Below are 19568 nucleotides of genomic sequence, written 5' to 3'. Positions count from 1 at the left end.
ACGTCTCTCCCGTGTATGTGTGTATGTTATGTATCACATACTCCTCTTTTCTGGCGCTAGTTCAATTTTCTTTTGTTTTTCTCGATCTTCGACGAAGATTTTTAATCCTCTCGCCAGTTGTCGAAACTTTATTTTTTTTTTTCTTTTCTTACGCGTAGGATGATCTAGATCAAGTAGAACGAAGTAGAGAGAAGAAAAATAAAAAAGAAAGAAAGAAAGAAAGAAAGAGTTACGATAGCATGGGATACAATTAGTCACGAAAGTTATCGTATTAAGTGATGATAAATTGTGTTATTGAAAGTAAATTCTGTTTTTATTGAAACTTTGGACGCTAGCAGAGTACCTCTTAAAATCTTGAGATTTAAAATAAATAATTTTTCAAATGGGATGAGATATAACGAAATTTTAAATATACTGGATTGCCAAGTTTTAATTAGTTTTTAGTATTTATTTCTATAAACTTAAAATGCATTATTGCCTGGAAAAATTATTATATATACAATATATTAAGACAATTTATGTTTTCAAATGAATTTAAAGAATAAATTATTGCAACTATTGCATCTTTTATATCTTTGAAATAAATATTGTGAGTGAAGCATCTAATTATTAAAAGTTTGAAATCATTTTTCTAATTTTGCTACTTTTATAGAATTCCAAATATTTTATTTATAATACAGATACAAAATTGCTTTTTAATTAATTAAAACGATCTTAATGTCTTTTTATAAAAAAAAATTGAGGATCGATTTCATCCAACATTCCAATAAAACCAATATTCCATTATTCTTGCATGGAATACACAAATCTTTAAAATGGAAATTTTCGGATCAGACGAATTTACGATACTTTCGACTGATTGCATAAATATATGTAATATAGTTGCGTGTAACTGAAGTTAGCGGATTTCTAGTGATTAAGAGGATTGTTTTTATACCTTCCATCCGAAGGCGACGAGTTTGAGGATGCACTCAATGAGGAAAAGGAGTGTGACGAAGAAGTTCACGATGGCCAAGGCGTCCACTAGCTTTGGCGGCGCCTCGTGAAACTACAAAATACACCCAACACACAGACGTAACACAAGCCTAGATTCTGTATCGGTGCCCGTCTTTTCTTTTTTTCCCTTTTTTTATTTACCCATTTTCTTTCTCAACCTCCCTACGCCTTCCCCAGTTCGTTAAACTCCAACTTTCCCAAACAATGTTCTCACGAACAACTTTCCAGACGGGCTAACAGCAAGCTATCATGTTCCACCCCCTCCCTCTATTATATAATACTCCGCGCCATTTTCTTCTCTTCGTATCGTTTATCTCGTTTATCTTATTAATTTATCACAGCTATCGACAGCTCGAGCAAATTTTCTTTTCCCGTTTTTTCGTGTCTCGTCGAGTGGGTCGACTCTTTTTCTTTTCGATGAAAAGAGGAAAGGTGAAAGAAAAAAAATACCGGACGAAAAAGAAAATTTGCCCGTACTTTCCGTCTAGTTTCAAATCGTCTCGCAACGGGGTTACCTCGATCCTCTTTACGCTCTTTCTCGTGACAATTTTTGACGATATAAAAGAGAGAAAAAAAATTACAATACCTTCAACTTTTTCCTTTTTTTTTTTTTTTTTTTTTTGGAAAGATCAAAGTAATCCCCTTGCGCCGACAAACGCACCGACGGCAGTTTCCTCTTTCCCAATCGACTTTAACCTCTTTTTTGTCTCCCTGCCCCAAAAAGATATTCGAGCAAGTCTAACCAATCTTCGACAGATTCTCACGAAGTTGGCGATCGGTTCTCGAGCGCTTTATAAATGGCAGCGCTTCTTGTATACATGTGTGTGTATGTGTGTATGATGGGTGTGCGTATGGAACCCATAACTGGTACCGGCGGTGGTAGCATGGATGGAACTCTAGTTTTTTCACAAGTTAGATAAGAATTTTTTTTTAAAATGATGAGTGATTCAAGAGTTGAAGGCGAAGTTTCGTATTTTTAGGGATTTTTGAGAGCGACGCCATGTTGGATTTTAAGGTCCAATTCGATTGGAAGTAGTGGTATTGGCGCCAAATATAAATTGCTCTTTGTTGAAATGTTGTATTTTATTATATGGTATAATTATTGGTATAATAATTGTTCACAATTTCTTTTGCAAACTTTTGGATTTTTTTGTTCAGATTTGATAGATCTTCGATCTGTATTGGTATCGAGAAACCAAAGCTGAAATTTTTATTAAAAACTTTTGATGGAAAAATAAAAAAAAATACATAAAATTAATTGAAAGAAAAGAAGAATTAGAAATATCAAAATTAAACACTAATCTAAATAGAATAGAATCATTTTTTAGCCAGATTCGTCGAATATATAATAATGATAATCGATCTGTTAATCTAAAGATAATTTGAATTTGGCGCCCACCGATACTCACATGATCCGTGGCATCATGTAAAATACTTAAAAATATTCAACTTCACGCATAACATTTAAATAAATCAATAAAAATCAAAACTTTTATTTCACTCATCAAAATCTATAAAAATACTCCAACTAAAGTTCAACCGTGATGTGCGTGTGGCTGTGAAGCTGGAGGCAGTTCTCCAAGCCTTCCGTTCTTCGTTACACTTAAAAGTCGGCCGTTTTATCTCGATCGCATTTCATCGTCGACAAAATTTCTCTTTAAAAAAAAAAGATCCTTTTTCTCTCGAGAAACTCCGTTGACGAACGTTGAATCGTCTCGACAAAATGGCGGCGACAGCGATTATCCATCATTGGCCCATAACACGAAATCATTGCAACAACAGAGACACTGTTCAAAGCCGGGCATCGATCGCTTTTCACGATCGTCCAACCCTATTATTTCATCATCCCGAGGTATCCAACGACCGCACGAAAGAAAAGGATCGACATCCCGCTTTTTGAAAACAACGATGTACGCATGCAAAGAATAAATAAAATACGTCAACGTGCAGTGATTACGTGCGGATGCAACCAGGCTAAGAGCATGCCGGGAGCTTTCCTAGTAGCTGGCGGATTTACTTCCTCGAGGCGGTCCCCTCCGTTCGACGTATGTATCTCGTAGGAAAAAAAGTTTCTTTCGAAATTAAAAACGAAAAAGAAGAATACGGAGAAATAGATAAGAGAGAGAAAGAGAAAGAGAGAGAGAGAAAGAAAGAGAGAGAAGAGAGAGAGTGTGTGTGTGTGTGAAAGAGATGAAGAAAAATAATAATTCGACGTGACAATTATGCTTCTTGTACTTTGCCGTGTTTCTCTGAATAACCCGACGAATATAGTTGAAAAATGTTTCGTGTAATGTCGTGTGCGTGTGCTTTCGAGTTTCATAGACTGACAACGCGACATTTTGAAAACGCGTTTAACGACGAGATGGGAGAATATAATTTCATTCCCTTTGGAAAGCGTCGATATACGGTATCTTGTTTACTTTTTGAAGCAATTTTGAAATTGCCTTTAGAATTTATTAATATCGATGCAATTAATAATATGACGGAAATACTTTTCTTTTTCAAAAGAGCTGTTGATCAAAAGGATTATAATTACATTGAAATATTAATATCGAAATAACGTCGTTTCACGGAATCACTTTCAAAACTATTTCGAATTCTTCAAAGAAAAGTAATTTATCGCTCGTGCAATGATTTTTTTTTAGAACGTTATCGAAGCAACCCACCATTAAACTCGTTTCCATTCTCTGGTAAATACAAACTAGGAAGAAGAATTCTTCTTCGAGATGTTTCCTGGTGATTTTCAAGTGGACGAGGATTGCAGGAAATATTGTTTCGACAATTTTTAAAACATCCTACAATCCTCGTGTATCATATACAACTCATTCGTCTCTTTTTATACTGAAAGCCGAACAAACGCTACATTTTCGAAAAAAATTCGATCCTTAAATTTTGCAACAAGGAAGAGGACATTGAGAAACAATTTAGCGTCTGTTCAGCCCTGTTATCTCTACCACGATAAGTAAGTGATCTATACACTCATCCTTGCAATACACGGATATTATTCAAATACTCGAGTCGACAAGATACTACTCTTCTTACTATTATTCTTACTATTATTCTTTCACCAAAAAAAAGAAAAAAAAAACAAAGGCTCTAATTACACTCTAATAAGCAAAACTTATAACCAACCTACTTCGAAAACTGATCCTGCGACCATCGTCTCGTCCGAATCTACTACTACCGAACCATACATTTTTGCTCAATTTCAAAAGAAGGAAAAAAAAAAAAAAATCCACGCAATGCGCAAATTTAAAAATCATCAACGTACAAACACGACGACGAGCGTCGCACGTATCATTCCTCGACAACAACAAGTGACAAAATCCATAAACTCGAGGAGATGAAAACTCATGAGCTACTAGAACTAGAGAATACAATTTTCTTTCGAATAATCCGTTCGATGAAGGGAGAGGAGTTGGAGGGGGAGGGGGAGGGGGCTTGTTGGTGCTTTATAGTGGAGCTTACCCTCACGCCGAATGCGGCGATCTTCAGTATGCACTCGACGGTGAACATCCCCGTGAAGCACATGTTCATGTACTTCAGCGTGTTCTTGTACGCGTCGCTTTGCCGATGGAACTGCAATGCATGACACTGACAAACACACGGGCCGAGAGAGACGGACAAACGGGCGTCAAACAAGCCTATCAATTTCCCGCGCGTATCACGGCGGAAATTCACGCTCCCGCCGATACCCTCCTCCCCCCTCTCCTCTCTTTTCCACTCTTCGAGGGGAAAGAGAGCGAGAGTCGGGGAGAGGAGGGGAAGGCCGTTGATCGAGCGAACCGTCCATCATCGACGCATTTTTGCTTCCTTTTTTCCCTCCTTTTCTTTTAGACTGATTAATTCCGGAGGAGCAGGAGAGTTAATATTTCATTAATCGCGTGATAAGTAAATCGATTACTAGTCGGTAAAAGTTTTGTTTCAAATTAAGTTTTGTATCAAAGTCGTGTATTGAATATAATATTTTTTTAAATATCTCGATTTACTTTTCCACGAATCAACGCCCTGTAAATGGGCTCGAAGAAATCGACTCGTTCCAAGTTTAGATAATCGTCGATAAATTTACCACCCTCTCGCTTAGGATAACTTGGGGATCGAAGCGTATGGACGGTTCCCTCGATATGACACACAATTATTACAAATATTTATATATATATATATATATATATATATATTTTATATTAAAAACTGTGTAAAATAGAGTGCGAAATCTAGTAAGTTACACGTGTATACATGTCACGTTTATATGCACACGTATGTATACACGTGTAAGTGAGAAACTTTCCAGTCGACAGAAAAAAAAAAGGGAGACACATGGGTGTTTAATATTAGCGTTAACCTAAATAGTACGTGTATCTGTACGATCGTACAGGGTGACATTAAAGAGATTTCCTTTTTTTTTTTTTTTTATATCAGCGAAGTGAGGACAATTTTAGACGGTATACTTGTATATCGAGTGTGGGGTTGTTGGTGTGTGTGCACACGTTTATACTGGTACAAGCTGAATGCCCTTCTGTAATGGGGACAACACCGAAAAATTGAATTTTTCCATTTATTTCGGAAAACTGGCTGTGCATTTAATTGATTTTTTTTTCTTTACTTTGATTTATATGCATGATTCGTATTTTTATAATTATTCAAAAAAGATTAATTGGAAGATATTATATTTAAATATCTGCTTAATAAAAAGAAGTTATAGAAAGAGAAAACGTTAGAAATACTTGAAATATAAATGGAATATAAATCATGCACATGGAAATCAAGTGAAATCATTGAAAGGTGGCATCGATTCTTCTAAATAAATACCCCTTTGCAACTCTATGTCCAAATTGACAAACATAAACAGAGTTCGAACGATGATTCAATCGCGTGCAACGACACGACGCGACGATTAAGGGGAGACGAACAAAAAATAAAATCTGTCTCCTTCGCAGATCGGGAAAAAATTCCCAATGGATTACCACCCCCTCGATCGTTCGCGTCGGGATCGATTTCTGGAGAGAGAGAAAGAGAGAGAGAGAGAGAGAGAGAGATGATGTCTGGAAAAGAGTTAGAGAGTCGTGAGAAATTGGAGGGGAAGCGAATCTTAATGGCGAACGAAAAAGAAAGAGAAACGAAAAAGAAAGAAAAAAAAGAATCAGAACGTCGAGAACGAGTTAAAGATCGAAAGAAGAAGAAGAAGAAGAAAGAAAAATGAGACGAGAGGAAATACGTGAGGTGAGAGGGAAGATGGAGTAATTACGTTAAGATGTATCTCTCCCCGCTCGAGGTACTGTAAAAATTGTTTTTTTTCTTTTTTTTTTTTCAAGTTTCGAGGGGAGGAAGGATCAAAATCGTGCGGGCGATTCCCCGTGCAAGAAAATCGTGTCTTTGGTACTTGAAAAAAACACACACACACACATTCAGTGGATTGTAGTCCTGGGTGTTTGCTTGGCTCGACGAACAGAATTCGGTCGAGTTGGTTTTTCGATTTTGTTGCGAGCAGCCAGCATGCGACACGCAGATTTTGCACGTGTATGGACGGACAACGCGTGTGACATCCTCGTGTGTGCGAGAATACGTGCTGTGAATACATGTCAGGATACAGTTACGTGCCTTCGGAACAATTAGAGATCGAGACTCGTCGCATCCACCATTTCCATCCTTCTTTCCTTTTGTCGATCGTCGAAATCTTGCGGTACTCTCGACGACGAAGAATCGATCGAATTCGTTCAAAAAACGCGATATATACATATATTCGTTCATAAGAAAGAGATGAATAATCACTTTGCTTACTTTCGTTTTCAATTTCAAAAAAGAAAAATCGTACTGTTCGATCGACGGTGCGAACGACGTATCTCGTACCTCTTACCTTCTCGTTCTCACATTTACAATATCGTGTGCCGCTCGTGTGTATTATCGCTTTTCATTCACAAAACCATGTGCAGCTTACGGTGTGCGTGAACGACCATTAACGTCCGCTCATTACGTTTGCTCGTTGGCGTCGCCAGGCGGCGTGTATTTCGAAAAAACGAAAAAATAGAAAAGGAAAACGAGCGATGCTGTGTATCTGTGTATACCGATCGAACTGCCGTGGTTGTTTCGACCCGGTTAACGAGTGTATTCACATCCAGTATTCGTGTCCAGAATCGACTAACCGAGTCGAGAGAAGCGTTAGCTAATAACGTGTCACGTGCGTTCTTTAAAAAAAAAAAAAAGAAAGAAAGAAAAAAGATCTACGATTGCGTTGCTCGAGCGTTGCAAGCCTAAAAAAAAAAGAAAAAAAAGAAGAGAATTTTCAGATCAATTCTTCTAAAAAAGCGTATCCCTTTGCTCGAAAAAACATTCTCTTCACCAGCTCTTTTTGCTAATCACTTTTTCTAATTAATGCAAGCGAGAATAGAATAGATAGGTTGGAGAAGAGGAGGAGAGGAAGGATCGAGAAAAATGACGAATGATGTATGGAAAATGAGAGAGAGATAGAGGAGAACGAACTGTGCGCTTCAAAGGTACACAGGATATTCGAGCGCAGAAGAATATTCCTTTCTTTCCATCCTCGTTGCTTTCGTCCCTTTCCAATCAAAGCCAATTGCTCGTGCAACGCTTCGAACCCCGCCACCAGTTCAAACATGGGCTTGTACGAGTCGAACGCACGTCGTGTGTATATGTGTGGGTGTGTGTGTGTGGGAGGAAGGGGAGGGAGGAAGGGATATTCACCGATAGTTCGATATATATCGGTTTTTCCACGCATCTTCGAGTAGTATATAATGTACTATGTAGTATCAAGACGAGGACACAGCAGCGGGCATGCAATAAGAAAGAGGGGGAAGAGAGAACGATAGAGAGGGAGGGGAAAGGAAACTATATCGAACGGAACGAAAATCGAGAAATTAAAAAAAAAGAAAAAAGAAAAGAAAGAAGAAGCGAAACGGAAAGATACCGGCTTTTGGGGAAGGGTATAGAAGAAAAAATAACATTGGAAGGAAAGTACATTCGAGACAAACGCGAGAGAAAGATGTTGGTGTGTTAGGTTAGGGCAGAGCGCGAGTGCCGTATACAAAGTGTCTTATCTTATTTCGACGATTTTATCGATTTTGTTAATGTTATTATTTGTTATTACATCACGTAGTGGCGAAAAATGTTTCGTCGTGAAACTCGAATTGATCGTATAATCGATTAAACTTTGATTAAATTCTCTATTAAAAAGTGTTAATTTATTGACTTATGTTAAAAACAAGGAATATAAAGATCTGACTCTGGAATTTGAACTTGTTGACGAAAGAATTAGCATCATTCGACTTTTATCCGAAATATTTTTAGCTACGAGTAGTAACGCTTAGAGAATCAACATATCAAAATCGAAATTAATTGAAATATGTACATTCGAGTTTTAACGTTCGATAAGAGGAACCGATTGGATCCTTTACGATTACAAGAAAGTGTATTTGAAATTTCACCTACTTTCTATAAAGGAATCCAATCGGTTTCAGTCGTTTGAACCGATTCCAAATTTAATGGACAAAAAGAAAAATACAGAAAGAGAAAGATGGCACTCGCGCATGCCCGATATGGAGAGAGAAAAGGTGTCTCGATTCTGAAACGAAAGTGGGAAGAGAGAGCAAAATGGAATAAAAAAGCAATTCGAGACACGCGAAATCACACGTGAATCAACGACTGTTGAACTGAAATCTGCTTCGACCGGAGTCGAAGCGACGAGGAAAAGAAGAGACAGAGACAGAGAGAGAGAGAAAGGAAATTTTGGTTCGACAGGAAGAGAGAAAGAGAGAGAGAGAGAGAAAAAGAGACACAAGAGTATTGAACACAGCTGTGTACACGTATCAATGGATACAAGGATGACAATTATACAGAGAACAATAAATAAATTGACAGGCAAGAACAACAATGTCCTCGTACAGATATAACGTTATATCTTACAGCTTGCTTCGAACTCTTCGTTGTGCACGTTGTTTCTCGACAACGTGACACCCGATTAACATTCTCACGCGATTCATCTTTGAGAATCGCTGCTTTTCATTTTCTTTTTCTTTTTCTTTTCGATTGGTTAAAGTTGCCAAACGCGAGAGTGAGACGAGATTCGAGATTCGAGGAGGGGGAAGAAGGAAATTCACTTTCTTTTTTTTTTCTCAACGTGTCGACAAAGAGGACGTTCGGTTAGACAACTTCCTTCCGGTGCTCTTCTCCATCTTGCGTTAACATGGCGCGGTCACAAGAGAATTCGTCACTTTTTCCTCGAGATGCGTTCATCTTGAGGAGAAAGAGGGGGGATTTCTTGGGGGGAAAAAGGAGAGATTCATTGACGCTTACCTTCATCATGAGCAGTACTGTGTTTAATACGATGAGACCCATGATAAAATATTCGAAAGGCGTCGATACCACTATTCTCCAGATTTTGTACTTTACGCTGTTCCGCTCTTTCGGCATGTACCTTTCCAGAGGACGAGCTTGTATCGTGAAGTCTATGCAAGATTTCTGAAACGAACGGTTAATCGTGATTTTACAGAGATAGATCTGGTGGTTCTTTGTTCGGCACACTATTGGGTTATTCGATCATTCTATAAATAAGCTCAATTTCGTATCGTAGAAAAATGTTCAAAGAGAAGATTTAATTAAACAAAGGATTGTTATGAAATAGGACTATAAAAATCTCATTCACAGAATGACCTAATAAAAATCGAGCCTGACCAACCTGATTTTTGTCGATTTCACCGTCTTGCAATTCAGCCTCTCCCTGCTCCTGGAAAGTGATGATAATCAAGGCCACGAAGATGTTGACGAAGAAGAATGGAAATACGATGAAGTAGACGATGTAGAAAATGGACATCTCTATACGAAAATTCTGTATGGGGCCCTTGTCCTCGTACGTGGCCGCCATAGAATTCTGCAGGATTTGGGGCCAACCCTCGCCGGTCTGCACCGCGAACAGCGTAAGCATGGCGGCCATCACGTTGTCGTAGTGAAAAAACTGCGACTGCCATTCACGTTTCTTTGGCTCTGGCAACAGGGCACCGTCTTCGAAAACGAAATATTGACCCCTGCACGAGACGAAGGAAACGAACGTTAGAAAAACGAAAGAAGCCAAAATCCGACTCAATTTAAAAAAAAAAAAAACATGTACCTACCACGTGGATCGATCGAATTTTCTTTTCTAAGGGGAAAAACCAATAGGATACTCACTGGCAATCCTGTTGCGTATATTTGCTCTCGTCGCTGCAGTAGAAGAACTTGCCGTTGAACAGCTGCACCGCGATCACAGCGAATATGAATTGGAACAATATGTACACTATGAGAATGTTAATGACATTTTTAAGACTGTTCACCACGCAGTCGAAAACCGCCTTCAGCTTCGGCACCCTCTTGATCGTCTTTAACGGCCTGAGCACGCGGAGCACCCTCAACGACTTGATCGTGGAGAGGTTTTGTCCGGCCGAGCTGCCCGTCATGTCGAAGGCGAACGAAACCGCGGCGCATATCACAACAACCGCGTCCATAATGTTCCAGAACTCGCGCAGATACGAGCCCGGATGAAGTATGATACCGAGATCGATTATCTTCAGTATCATCTCGACGGTGAAGACACCTGTGAACGCGTAATCGAAGTAATTGAGAACTTCGTTCCTCGGCGAGTCCTCCCATACGGGATCTTCGGCGGCCAACGCGATACTCGACAGCGATATCACCACCATTATGAAGAAGTCGAAGTACCTCAGGTTGACGACCCAATGGGCGGCTCTTCTTACTCTGCAATGTTGTTTTGTCATTTTGACAGTTTCATTTTTTTTTTTAGGACAATTCTTGGAAAGATGAACCACCGTTTTTCTTTAAAGAGTTATTATACTAGAGAGTGGGAATTTTATCACATAAATGTAATTAATATTTCATTTAGATTACTTCTCATTTTCAAGATTCCAAATTCATTGTTGATTTATTTTCTTAGTTTTTTACACCAAATATTACATAAACGAGCTTTCATCACAAGTACAAAATAGGAAATTAAATTAAAATTGGAAATTGTTCAAAACTTGTTCAAGTGGTCCATTATTCCTTAGGATTGCATGTTACATACGAGAAACAACTTACGGATTCGTAGGGGACAGTATAAACATGGAGGAGTATGGCAGCATTGGTTTTGGTCCCGTGTCATCGTCTTCATCCTGCTTTTTCTCTTCTTCGGATGACTGTTTTCCACCTTTACCGTCTTTGCTGAAATTCAATTTACAATTTCCAAATATATTTTTACAGTGTTAACTCGAAAGAGGTGGACGACGATGGTGAAACTTACAAATTCTGGTTCGGACTCGGAGGGCAGATTTCTACCTTTGGCGCGCCACCGTCTTTTGGATTCTGCAGGGATTGGATCTCTTTCTCGATCTCCTGCGCCTGCTTCTGCTTGTCCTCCTCTTCCTCCTCGTTCTCGGCGGCGCTCAGCTCTTGTGCGTTTGCCAGATTGTCGACGGCGATAGCCAAGAACACGTTCAGCAGTGTGTAGTTGCCGAACAGCACCAGCACGATGAAGTAGAGCGAGTAGATCATGCCCTTCTTGTGACCACCTTGCGATTCTATACCCTGGTACATCACTTCGTTCCAATCTTCTCCGGTCAGGATCTAGCCAATCGAATTATTTTGTTAATAACGATGACATTTTATCCAATCTTAGTTGTGATACGGAATGCGGGATAGCATCGAAACGAAAATATTTGCAAAGGAAAGACCATGCTTCGTATTCTCTTTCCTTTCAATTAATTATCGTAGGTTTTTTTTTATTAGAAGCAATATTTTTCTTTTTTGGTTGAACAACTAACGTTTCTTGAAATTTTATTATCCCCTTTCTGCGTTTATCCTCGTTAGGATGAAATAAATTGGATTATTTTCAGATATCTAGGAAATTTATATGAGAAAATTAATATTTTTAATTTCTTAGTAAAACATGAAAGGTGGAGAGAAATTTTAAATATTGAAATACACGAGAAAGGAGGAAATATTCTGTTAGACAGAATATTTTAAGTAAGAAGGATAAAACATCAAAATTCTATGAATACTTTCCAATATTGAAAAACTTGTGATTTATCTTTATGCATTTAGAAAAAGTTAATTTCTGTCAAATGAATTTTTAAGATATTCACAAAGCGTTATAAATAAAATTATAAATAAAAATTATATATAAAAATTATTCTTATTGAAACATAAATTATTGAAAAAGAGGCTTATAAAATGAACGAATAAGAAGATTCAAAATATTGCTTATCTTAAACATTTTTTTCGCAAAGATACATTTTCGTTCATTATTAATTTTAATTAAAAATCAAGGAAAACATTTTCAAATAAAATTTATTTAAAAAAAATTGCATGTAGTGTCATCGCGTAAATTTCAATATTTACAAATTTCTGTACACATGCAAGGTGCCCTTATGTATTATACCTTGATTCGCAAATTATTTTTACAGAAACAAATTTATCTTCGTCTATCATCAAAATGAATTTGAGCTACAAAATTATCTTTCTACGACCAATATCCATCCCCCTGTAATCTTCCAATTTCAATCACAATATGCAAGTATAAATAACATACTCCTAACCATAAAATTAGGATTCAAAGGATTCATTCCAACGATGATTTATCGCACTCCAAAAGATTAATCTTGGAATCTACTTACTTGGAAGACAGTGAGCAGCGCGATGGGAAAGGTGTTGAAGTTGGTGGGCGGCGTGCCTGAATCGAAGTTGAATTGGCCGCCGAACAGCTGCATACCGAGCAGCGCGAATATGAGAATGAAGAGGAAGAGCAGGAAGAGCAGGGAGATGATGCTACGCATCGAGCTGAGCAGCGATATTACGAGGTTTCTCAGGCTCTTCCAGTATTTGGTGACCTTAAAAATTCGCAGGAGTCTAAGGGCACGTAGGACGGAGAGGCCGAAAGAGCCGGACTTCACCTCGGACCAGATCACTTCGAAGATCGATCCCGAGATGACCACGCAGTCGAAACGATTGAAGCTCGAGTCGAAGTATGTGCGAGGGCCGAGCGCGTACACCTTGATGAACATCTCCAACATGAACAGAGCCAGGAACACGAACTCTGCGAAGTCTGTCGGATACATAAATATAATAAATATAATATCTCGATACGTGTTGGTAGAGCTGTTGATTGCTTTCCTTTCTTTTAGTATTACTAGCTCCTTCAAATTCCAAATTGAACGATGCGTTGTAAATGTTCAACTTAGAAATTGACTCAATTTGGTCATGGAATCGAAGAAGACGAATCTAAATCCACACTCTTATTTCATATACTCACAGAGGAAATCGGTCAGCCATTGGGGCTGACCGTAATGCTCCACGGCCACGCAGACAGTGTTGAAGAACACGAGAACGATGACGAACCAGTAGAATTTTTGCGATTTCACGGATTTTCGAATCCAGTACCTGAATCTTTTCTCGGCCAGCCAGAACTGCTTGCAAGGTCCCTTTTCCTTCGTCGAGGAGGATCTTGAAAACCCTGGAAAACCAGCAAATCCATCGTTTCAGCCATTATTTCGGATATTTTCGATACAAGTCGATCGATTCTCTCCCCCTCCCCCCTCTTTCTCTTTCTCTAAAGTTATTTCTCCAATGAAATTTATCCGCGTAATCGTGTTATAGGTCGTTACGCGCAAACTATTTCTCGATAATATCGATAATGCGATACGGCAAATTATTTTTCCGGAAGGAACGTTTGCATTGGAGAAAGTTTACCGATACGATCCCATTGTGTACCACGATATCGTGCATCGATTCGAAATATATTCTTCCTCCATTTGCTCTCTTTATTATAACGGTTTCGAGCAAAGAGGATACGATTTTGTTTTCTAGATCTTTCTCTCGTTCGTTTATTTATTTATTTTTTTCAATTTTTCGATCGAGAAATTAGACATTACATATATATATGTATATAATGTAGAGACAGAGACACATCTATTCTATGAACGTACTCTAACAAGCGTGTTTCTACCTAGATCTATCTATCTACGAATTTAATCAATATCTCCTTCTATGCGGCCATCTATTTTTGTATAAACACATTTCTCGCTGTACACTACTAAAAACACATTGATTATTATTCCTCCACTGTTGGACGTACTTAGACCAGGTGGATACATACATTTTCACCCCCGAGACATTCGCGAAATAATGGATTTGGTAAATTTTGGTATCAATAAGAAAAAAATTTCGAAGGATTTTTATTTGATATTTGTGTTTTTATTCTTGTTTAATTTTTACCCACTAGTAGAATTAAAATAATCGCGTGATGAATATGTGATCGTTGTATCACTTCGTTTCGTAGCTTAATTATTCAAGAAGAAAGAATATTTTTCCTTGAAAATATAACAAATTTTTCTCTTACCCTCAAAATTTACATCTCTACTCGAAATTAGAAACGAAAGAGGGGAATTTATTCTTCGTCGAATTCATAAACGATTAAAAGATCGAAGATTGTCGCGAATGCCCTCGGTTGATCGATAAATATACATAAATATACATAAATATACACAATGACACCAGCCAACAGAAGCAATTCCTAGAAAAAAGAGGATAAAGTAAATCGGCGGTTCGATTTTCACCGAAATTGTGTTAAGAATTTCGAAGAATCCGATTTGAAAGATCTGCGATGCACGATGTTCTCTCGTTACTAGATTACAATTCTTCGCAGTTATCAAGCTCTCTCTATCGCACACGCATACACAATTTCCATATTTATTACGTGTGTAGATGTATATGTATCTCAACTACATGACGATTATAATCCAAATTCGTAATCACATTAACACTTAGGATTCCATATAATGACTTTGACTTATAAGAATATTCTATAACGATTTTTTTATTCAACGTCACACGTGAAATCGATACATTTTTAATACATCCTTTTACCAATCTGATTCAAACGTTTGGAAAAATTAAAAAAAAATCGATCAACCCATCATCGAATATTTAATTTCGAAAATATATAGAATCCTGAGTGATCAATCGCACGTTTTATTATCTTGTTTCGTTCCTGCGTGTATTATATGCGTGTTGCGAATATTTAATAATGCGTATGATGTAAATAAAAAGGAAAACGATGTTCGAAACGAAAAGAAAAGGGCACAAAAAGAAAACATATACGAATAAGAATTTACGGATACAGCCTCGTTGCTCTTTGCATCGAATCGTGACACTGACTGGTTGTAGTTACCTTTCAGTTTTTTCTTAGGCACTGAAACAAGAGGAGCATCTGATAGCGTGTGTTTAGAATGTTCGTCGCCGTGGCCGAGGGGAATTAAATTGTCGGCTCTTTATCCGGAACAGAAATCAGAAGGAAACGTCAGATCGTCCCACGAGCAATTCTCGCGCGCTTCTACACAATAATACACGTGCACACACCCCCGCCCCTCCGCTCGCCACACGAAGGAAATGGTGGTTACTCGTGGGACCATCTGACTCTTGGTTTATTAACGTGTCGATCACAATGAATATATATATGTCGATGGAAGGCAACACTCTCCATCGAAGGGAGAGATCTCCAAGTGAAATGGAAAGCGAGCCAATGTTTCGAGATGACGATGGTAAGATGGATTTTTCTTTTTCTGATCGATAAGAGAATAATGTAACGTCGTAAACATCGACTCTTTTCATTCTTCGCTCGCCTCGATCGAGTCAGTGATTCTCAACCCGATTCATCGATGCGTTTTAACGTAAGTTATATTGATAAATTGTGTCCATTTGTTTGATGGTATAAAAATCCAAAATAAAAATTATTAGGGTCTGTATTGTATATAATCTAAGATTTTATCAAACTCGAATTTTGGGAGCTGTACGAAGAAAAGAGGAATTGAAGAACCATGATTTACAAATAAATAAGAGGAAATATCTCTTTGTTTTTTTATAGATTGAAATTTTCTCGAAGATTTAACTCGATGATGTCAATTAATTATTCTCTAGAGAGAGGTATTAGAAAGTTATATAAAGAATATTAGAAAAAGGTTGAGAAACACTGGTCTAAGAATCAATTCTTTTTTTTTGATTTCGAGAGGGATTAATTAAGAAAATCATCGCAAAAATCACGCGCAGAGAAAACAAAGGGTGATGATAAGAGGGAAAAATACAACTCACCGTCATCCTGGTCGTCATCGCCTTCCTCTTCCTCCGTGTCCGTACTTTTGCTTTTGCCGAGCTTCTTCTTCTTCGCCTCGGCTCTTTTTCTTCCTGCAAAAGAAATATACACATTCATGAAACACAACTTTCGATCGAAAATATGAAATCAGTACGTCTTCGTTCGACATAAATTTTAATTTGATGAAACGAATATTTCACTATTTAAAATTAATTCATCTCGCCATATTTCATTTTATCGATTTAATTCGGCACGAACCTTCTAATATGTGCTTCTTCTCCTCTTCTGTGGTCCTTTCTTCCGCGAGTATTACCTCCTCTATAAATAATAGAACGTTTAATCGTTGTTAAACGGTTGAACCGAAGAAGAGCGAAATGAAATGAAAAAAGGAAAAAAAAAGAAAAGAAAAGAAAGGAAAGAAAAATCATCGACTTATCGTTGGACGAGGCATAAAATTACTTAAAAAAAAGGAAAAAAAATTGGACGAAAGCAACGAAAGTTTCTCCTAAGGAGGCATCAGCCTTGGTAAAGGACGATTGATAATTGATGTAGCTGGGCGTGTTGACTTTCTAACCTGCTTTGCAGATCCAATTCAGGTAACAGTACAGTTCATGCTCGAGCTGCTGCTGTCTTCGCAATTTGAGGAAGGACTGCCGGTTCTCCACCTTTTCTCTCTCCTTCGCAAACTCTCTACAAGCGTTACATAGATGATAGAGGGGCATTGCAGGGTTGCGTTTCGAGATAAATACTTGGTACATTTCTTTTTCAAGATACGTTTTTCTAGCAAATAATACTGCAAGATTGGATTATATTGAAATAAATTCTTGTTCTTCAAATGCGCGTGAATATTGGAACAAAATTTATATTTTTCTTTTTACTTTAATATTTGTTATTTCATTTGATAGATATTTATATTTATTTTCCTGTTTAAGTCACAAATGAATTTAATTTTCATTTCGTACAATTCTTTTTTTTTAATATGTTATTTTTATTTCAAGTAAAACAAGTTTAATCTTCTTATATCGCTCACTGGAACTGGATACATTTTATTTGAAATAAAAATATCGAATAAAAGGAAAAACAAATTCTAAAATTCTATTTGACAAAATAAAAAGAAACATGAAAAAACATAAGTTTTGCTTCAAAGATTCTAAATAATCCTAAATAAATACACAGCTTACATAAATATAATCTGTATGTAACAAACATTAAAATAATTTCTCGAACATTTTTAAATCAAGAATATATAAAACAAAATGAATAAAATTCCATTTCAATGATACCCAATCCCATCACACGTGTATCTAGCAAGGATTTTACATTGTCATCCGAGATCTTCGTATAACATCATACTTTCTCTCTTCGGGAGAAAACGTCATAGGTTACTACCACTGGCGGAGCGTTACTCTAGCTATACTACTGCCACTGGCGACTCGAATGGCGGGCTCGCGAAGCAAGTAGCGCGAGTAAACGACTAGCGCGCGGATAAACTTGAGGGAAGATCGATCGTTTTCGAGAAACCTGCTTGAGTGATCCACTTTAAGTAGGCACTGAACGCAGTCGTGAATAGACGCTTTCTCTTTGCTTTCTGATAAGCCGCCCGCCTCTCGACGCGTGTTCTTTCGTTCGAAAACTCCCTGACGAACAAAAAGAAAGGTAATCGGCCGTTTCTTTCCATTGGGGGGGGGGGGATCAGGGAGGGAAGGGGAGAACCTGACCCGGCGCAGGGTCGTTCGCACTTCGATCGAAGGAATTCCCCTCCAAAGTGACGAATCCAGATTATTTGCCCGACAAATGGTCTTATGCGGGTAATAAGGGAAGAAAAGTGAATTTAAAAAATTTTTTCTTTTTGTTATTATAAGATTTTCTTATATCTCGTTCTGTAATTATTGTTATTACTATTTGTCGATCTTTATCCTCGAGATGAAGTTGGATAAGGAATGGATAAGCAATGATATCGAAATAATTCTTCTTATTGTTCTTCCAAAAACAGTATACATCGTTTCTTATTTCTTCAAGATTTTATTTTATACTTCGTACGGGACGAGCCGTCTAATAGATGTAACGATTTCAATTGTGATAAGTTACAGTGTATATCATATTATCTTTTCTTCCAAGATCGCGTTAAACCATTTATAATTTAATATCTAATAGCAAGAATAATTAAACAAACAATCAATATCATTCGATCGAATGCTCCATCCTATATATCCAAAACTGGATGGAGAATTAACTAACTAATTCAACAATTCGAATCTCTGTGTGAATTTGGCGCAGATTTGTTGTAAATGGTCCTTCGGTAAAAATGGCCATTGAGAAAAATAAAGTAGGTTAACACGGAGGAAACGAACGGTGTTGTTAACCGGTTAGAGAATTCAAGAATGAAGATACTCACCCGCTCAGAACACCGAGAACTAAGTTCAGCATGAAGAATGAGCCAAGGACGATCAATGGTATAAAGTAAATCCAGTTGTACGTGCTGCCAAGAGCGTCGTTTGTCTGCAAATTTGACCAGAGCCACGTGAAGCCCATATGTTACGTGTGCGAGCGCGAGTCACCGATTCCACACAGCTGTTACGCGCATCGATCGCGATGATCGAAACCAAACATCATTGGCATGTTACGACACATAGAGACACTTAATAAACGCTTCGATTTCTTTTTTCTTTTTTCCTCGCTCCCATCCCCTTTTTCCTTTCTAACATCTTTACATCCAACGATTCTAGAGATTACCCCCAATTTCAATACGCGATCTTTGATTTGATTTTTAATTTTTCTTGCAAGAAACAGCACTGGCTTGTCTGTTAAAGGGGTCTGTGCACGATCGTCGAGGCTCGTTCAATAAATATATGCTTGAACATGTAAGTTAAAATTTTTCTGCTTGAAAAAAAAGGGGATTCTCAAACTTAATTGGATATTTGATTTATCTGGTTGCTCTATTATGATTTGGAATGTATTTTGTTAAGAATTTTTGGTAAGAATTAATTTAGAATATGATGGAAATTGAAATTTTTTTCCATCTTTTTTAAAAAGGATTTTCAAATCTAAATTTAAACGATTGCAATTATTTGCCGTATCTTTTAACGATCGGATTCCAAGATTATATAATTTTGTTATTAGAGAATTAAAAGTGAAAAATTTTGGGTATTGGATATGTATTAAGCAAAGTGCTATATTAATAAATTTACAGAAAAATTTTATATTAACGAAATTAAGAGAAAAGAAAACTCGAATCTATTTTAAAATCGTATTTCCAATCCATTTTAATCTTTTCTAAAACTGCATACGATCAATGATATTGTCGATACTTATCCGTATATATAAGATATTATTGACAATATTCATTTATATTGTCAATACTCGTCCATATCGACAACATTATCGATCCTGCACGGGCCCCTTTATAAAAACCAATTATCGTATTCTATTTCCAATTGCATATTGGGAT

At 37.3% G+C, this 19568-nt stretch overlaps 1 protein-coding gene across 28 annotated transcripts in view; it reads right to left on the bottom strand.

Moving 5' to 3' along the window:
• The window catches only part of LOC107997070 (voltage-dependent calcium channel type A subunit alpha-1), a 154926-nt gene that overhangs the window by 34444 nt on the left and 100914 nt on the right, over window positions 1–19568 (bottom strand). For 22 of the 28 annotated variants that reach the window (XR_003697534.2, XM_062073411.1, XM_062073399.1 and 19 more), the window contains 12 exons: window positions 18516–18619; window positions 16695–16810; window positions 16379–16438; window positions 16120–16212; window positions 13286–13486; window positions 12651–13078; window positions 11279–11601; window positions 11077–11199; window positions 10174–10737; window positions 9686–10031; window positions 9304–9468; window positions 4465–4575 (listed from right to left, as the gene is read on the bottom strand). Coding sequence is in view for 27 of the 28 variants with exons in the window: in XM_062073411.1 (XP_061929395.1) it covers window positions 4465–4575; window positions 9304–9468; window positions 9686–10031; window positions 10174–10737; window positions 11077–11199; window positions 11279–11601; window positions 12651–13078; window positions 13286–13486; window positions 16120–16212; window positions 16379–16438; window positions 16695–16810; window positions 18516–18619 (2634 nt within the window). In the remaining variant the exon portion in view is untranslated. Of the gene's footprint in view, window positions 1–937; window positions 1049–4464; window positions 4576–9303; window positions 9469–9685; window positions 10032–10173; window positions 10738–11076; window positions 11200–11278; window positions 11602–12650; window positions 13079–13285; window positions 13487–16119; window positions 16213–16378; window positions 16439–16694; window positions 16811–17641; window positions 17758–18515; window positions 18620–19568 lie in introns of all 28 variants that reach the window. The other 6 variants (XM_062073400.1, XM_062073397.1, XM_062073398.1 and 3 more) reach the window with 3 other exon arrangements.

Source organism: Apis cerana, linkage group LG3, assembly GCF_029169275.1.
Source record: "Apis cerana isolate GH-2021 linkage group LG3, AcerK_1.0, whole genome shotgun sequence".
Lineage (NCBI taxonomy): Eukaryota > Metazoa > Arthropoda > Insecta > Hymenoptera > Apidae > Apis > Apis cerana.
The sequence above is the reverse complement of the archived record's forward strand: the minus strand, read 5'-3'. Positions and strand labels throughout refer to the sequence as shown.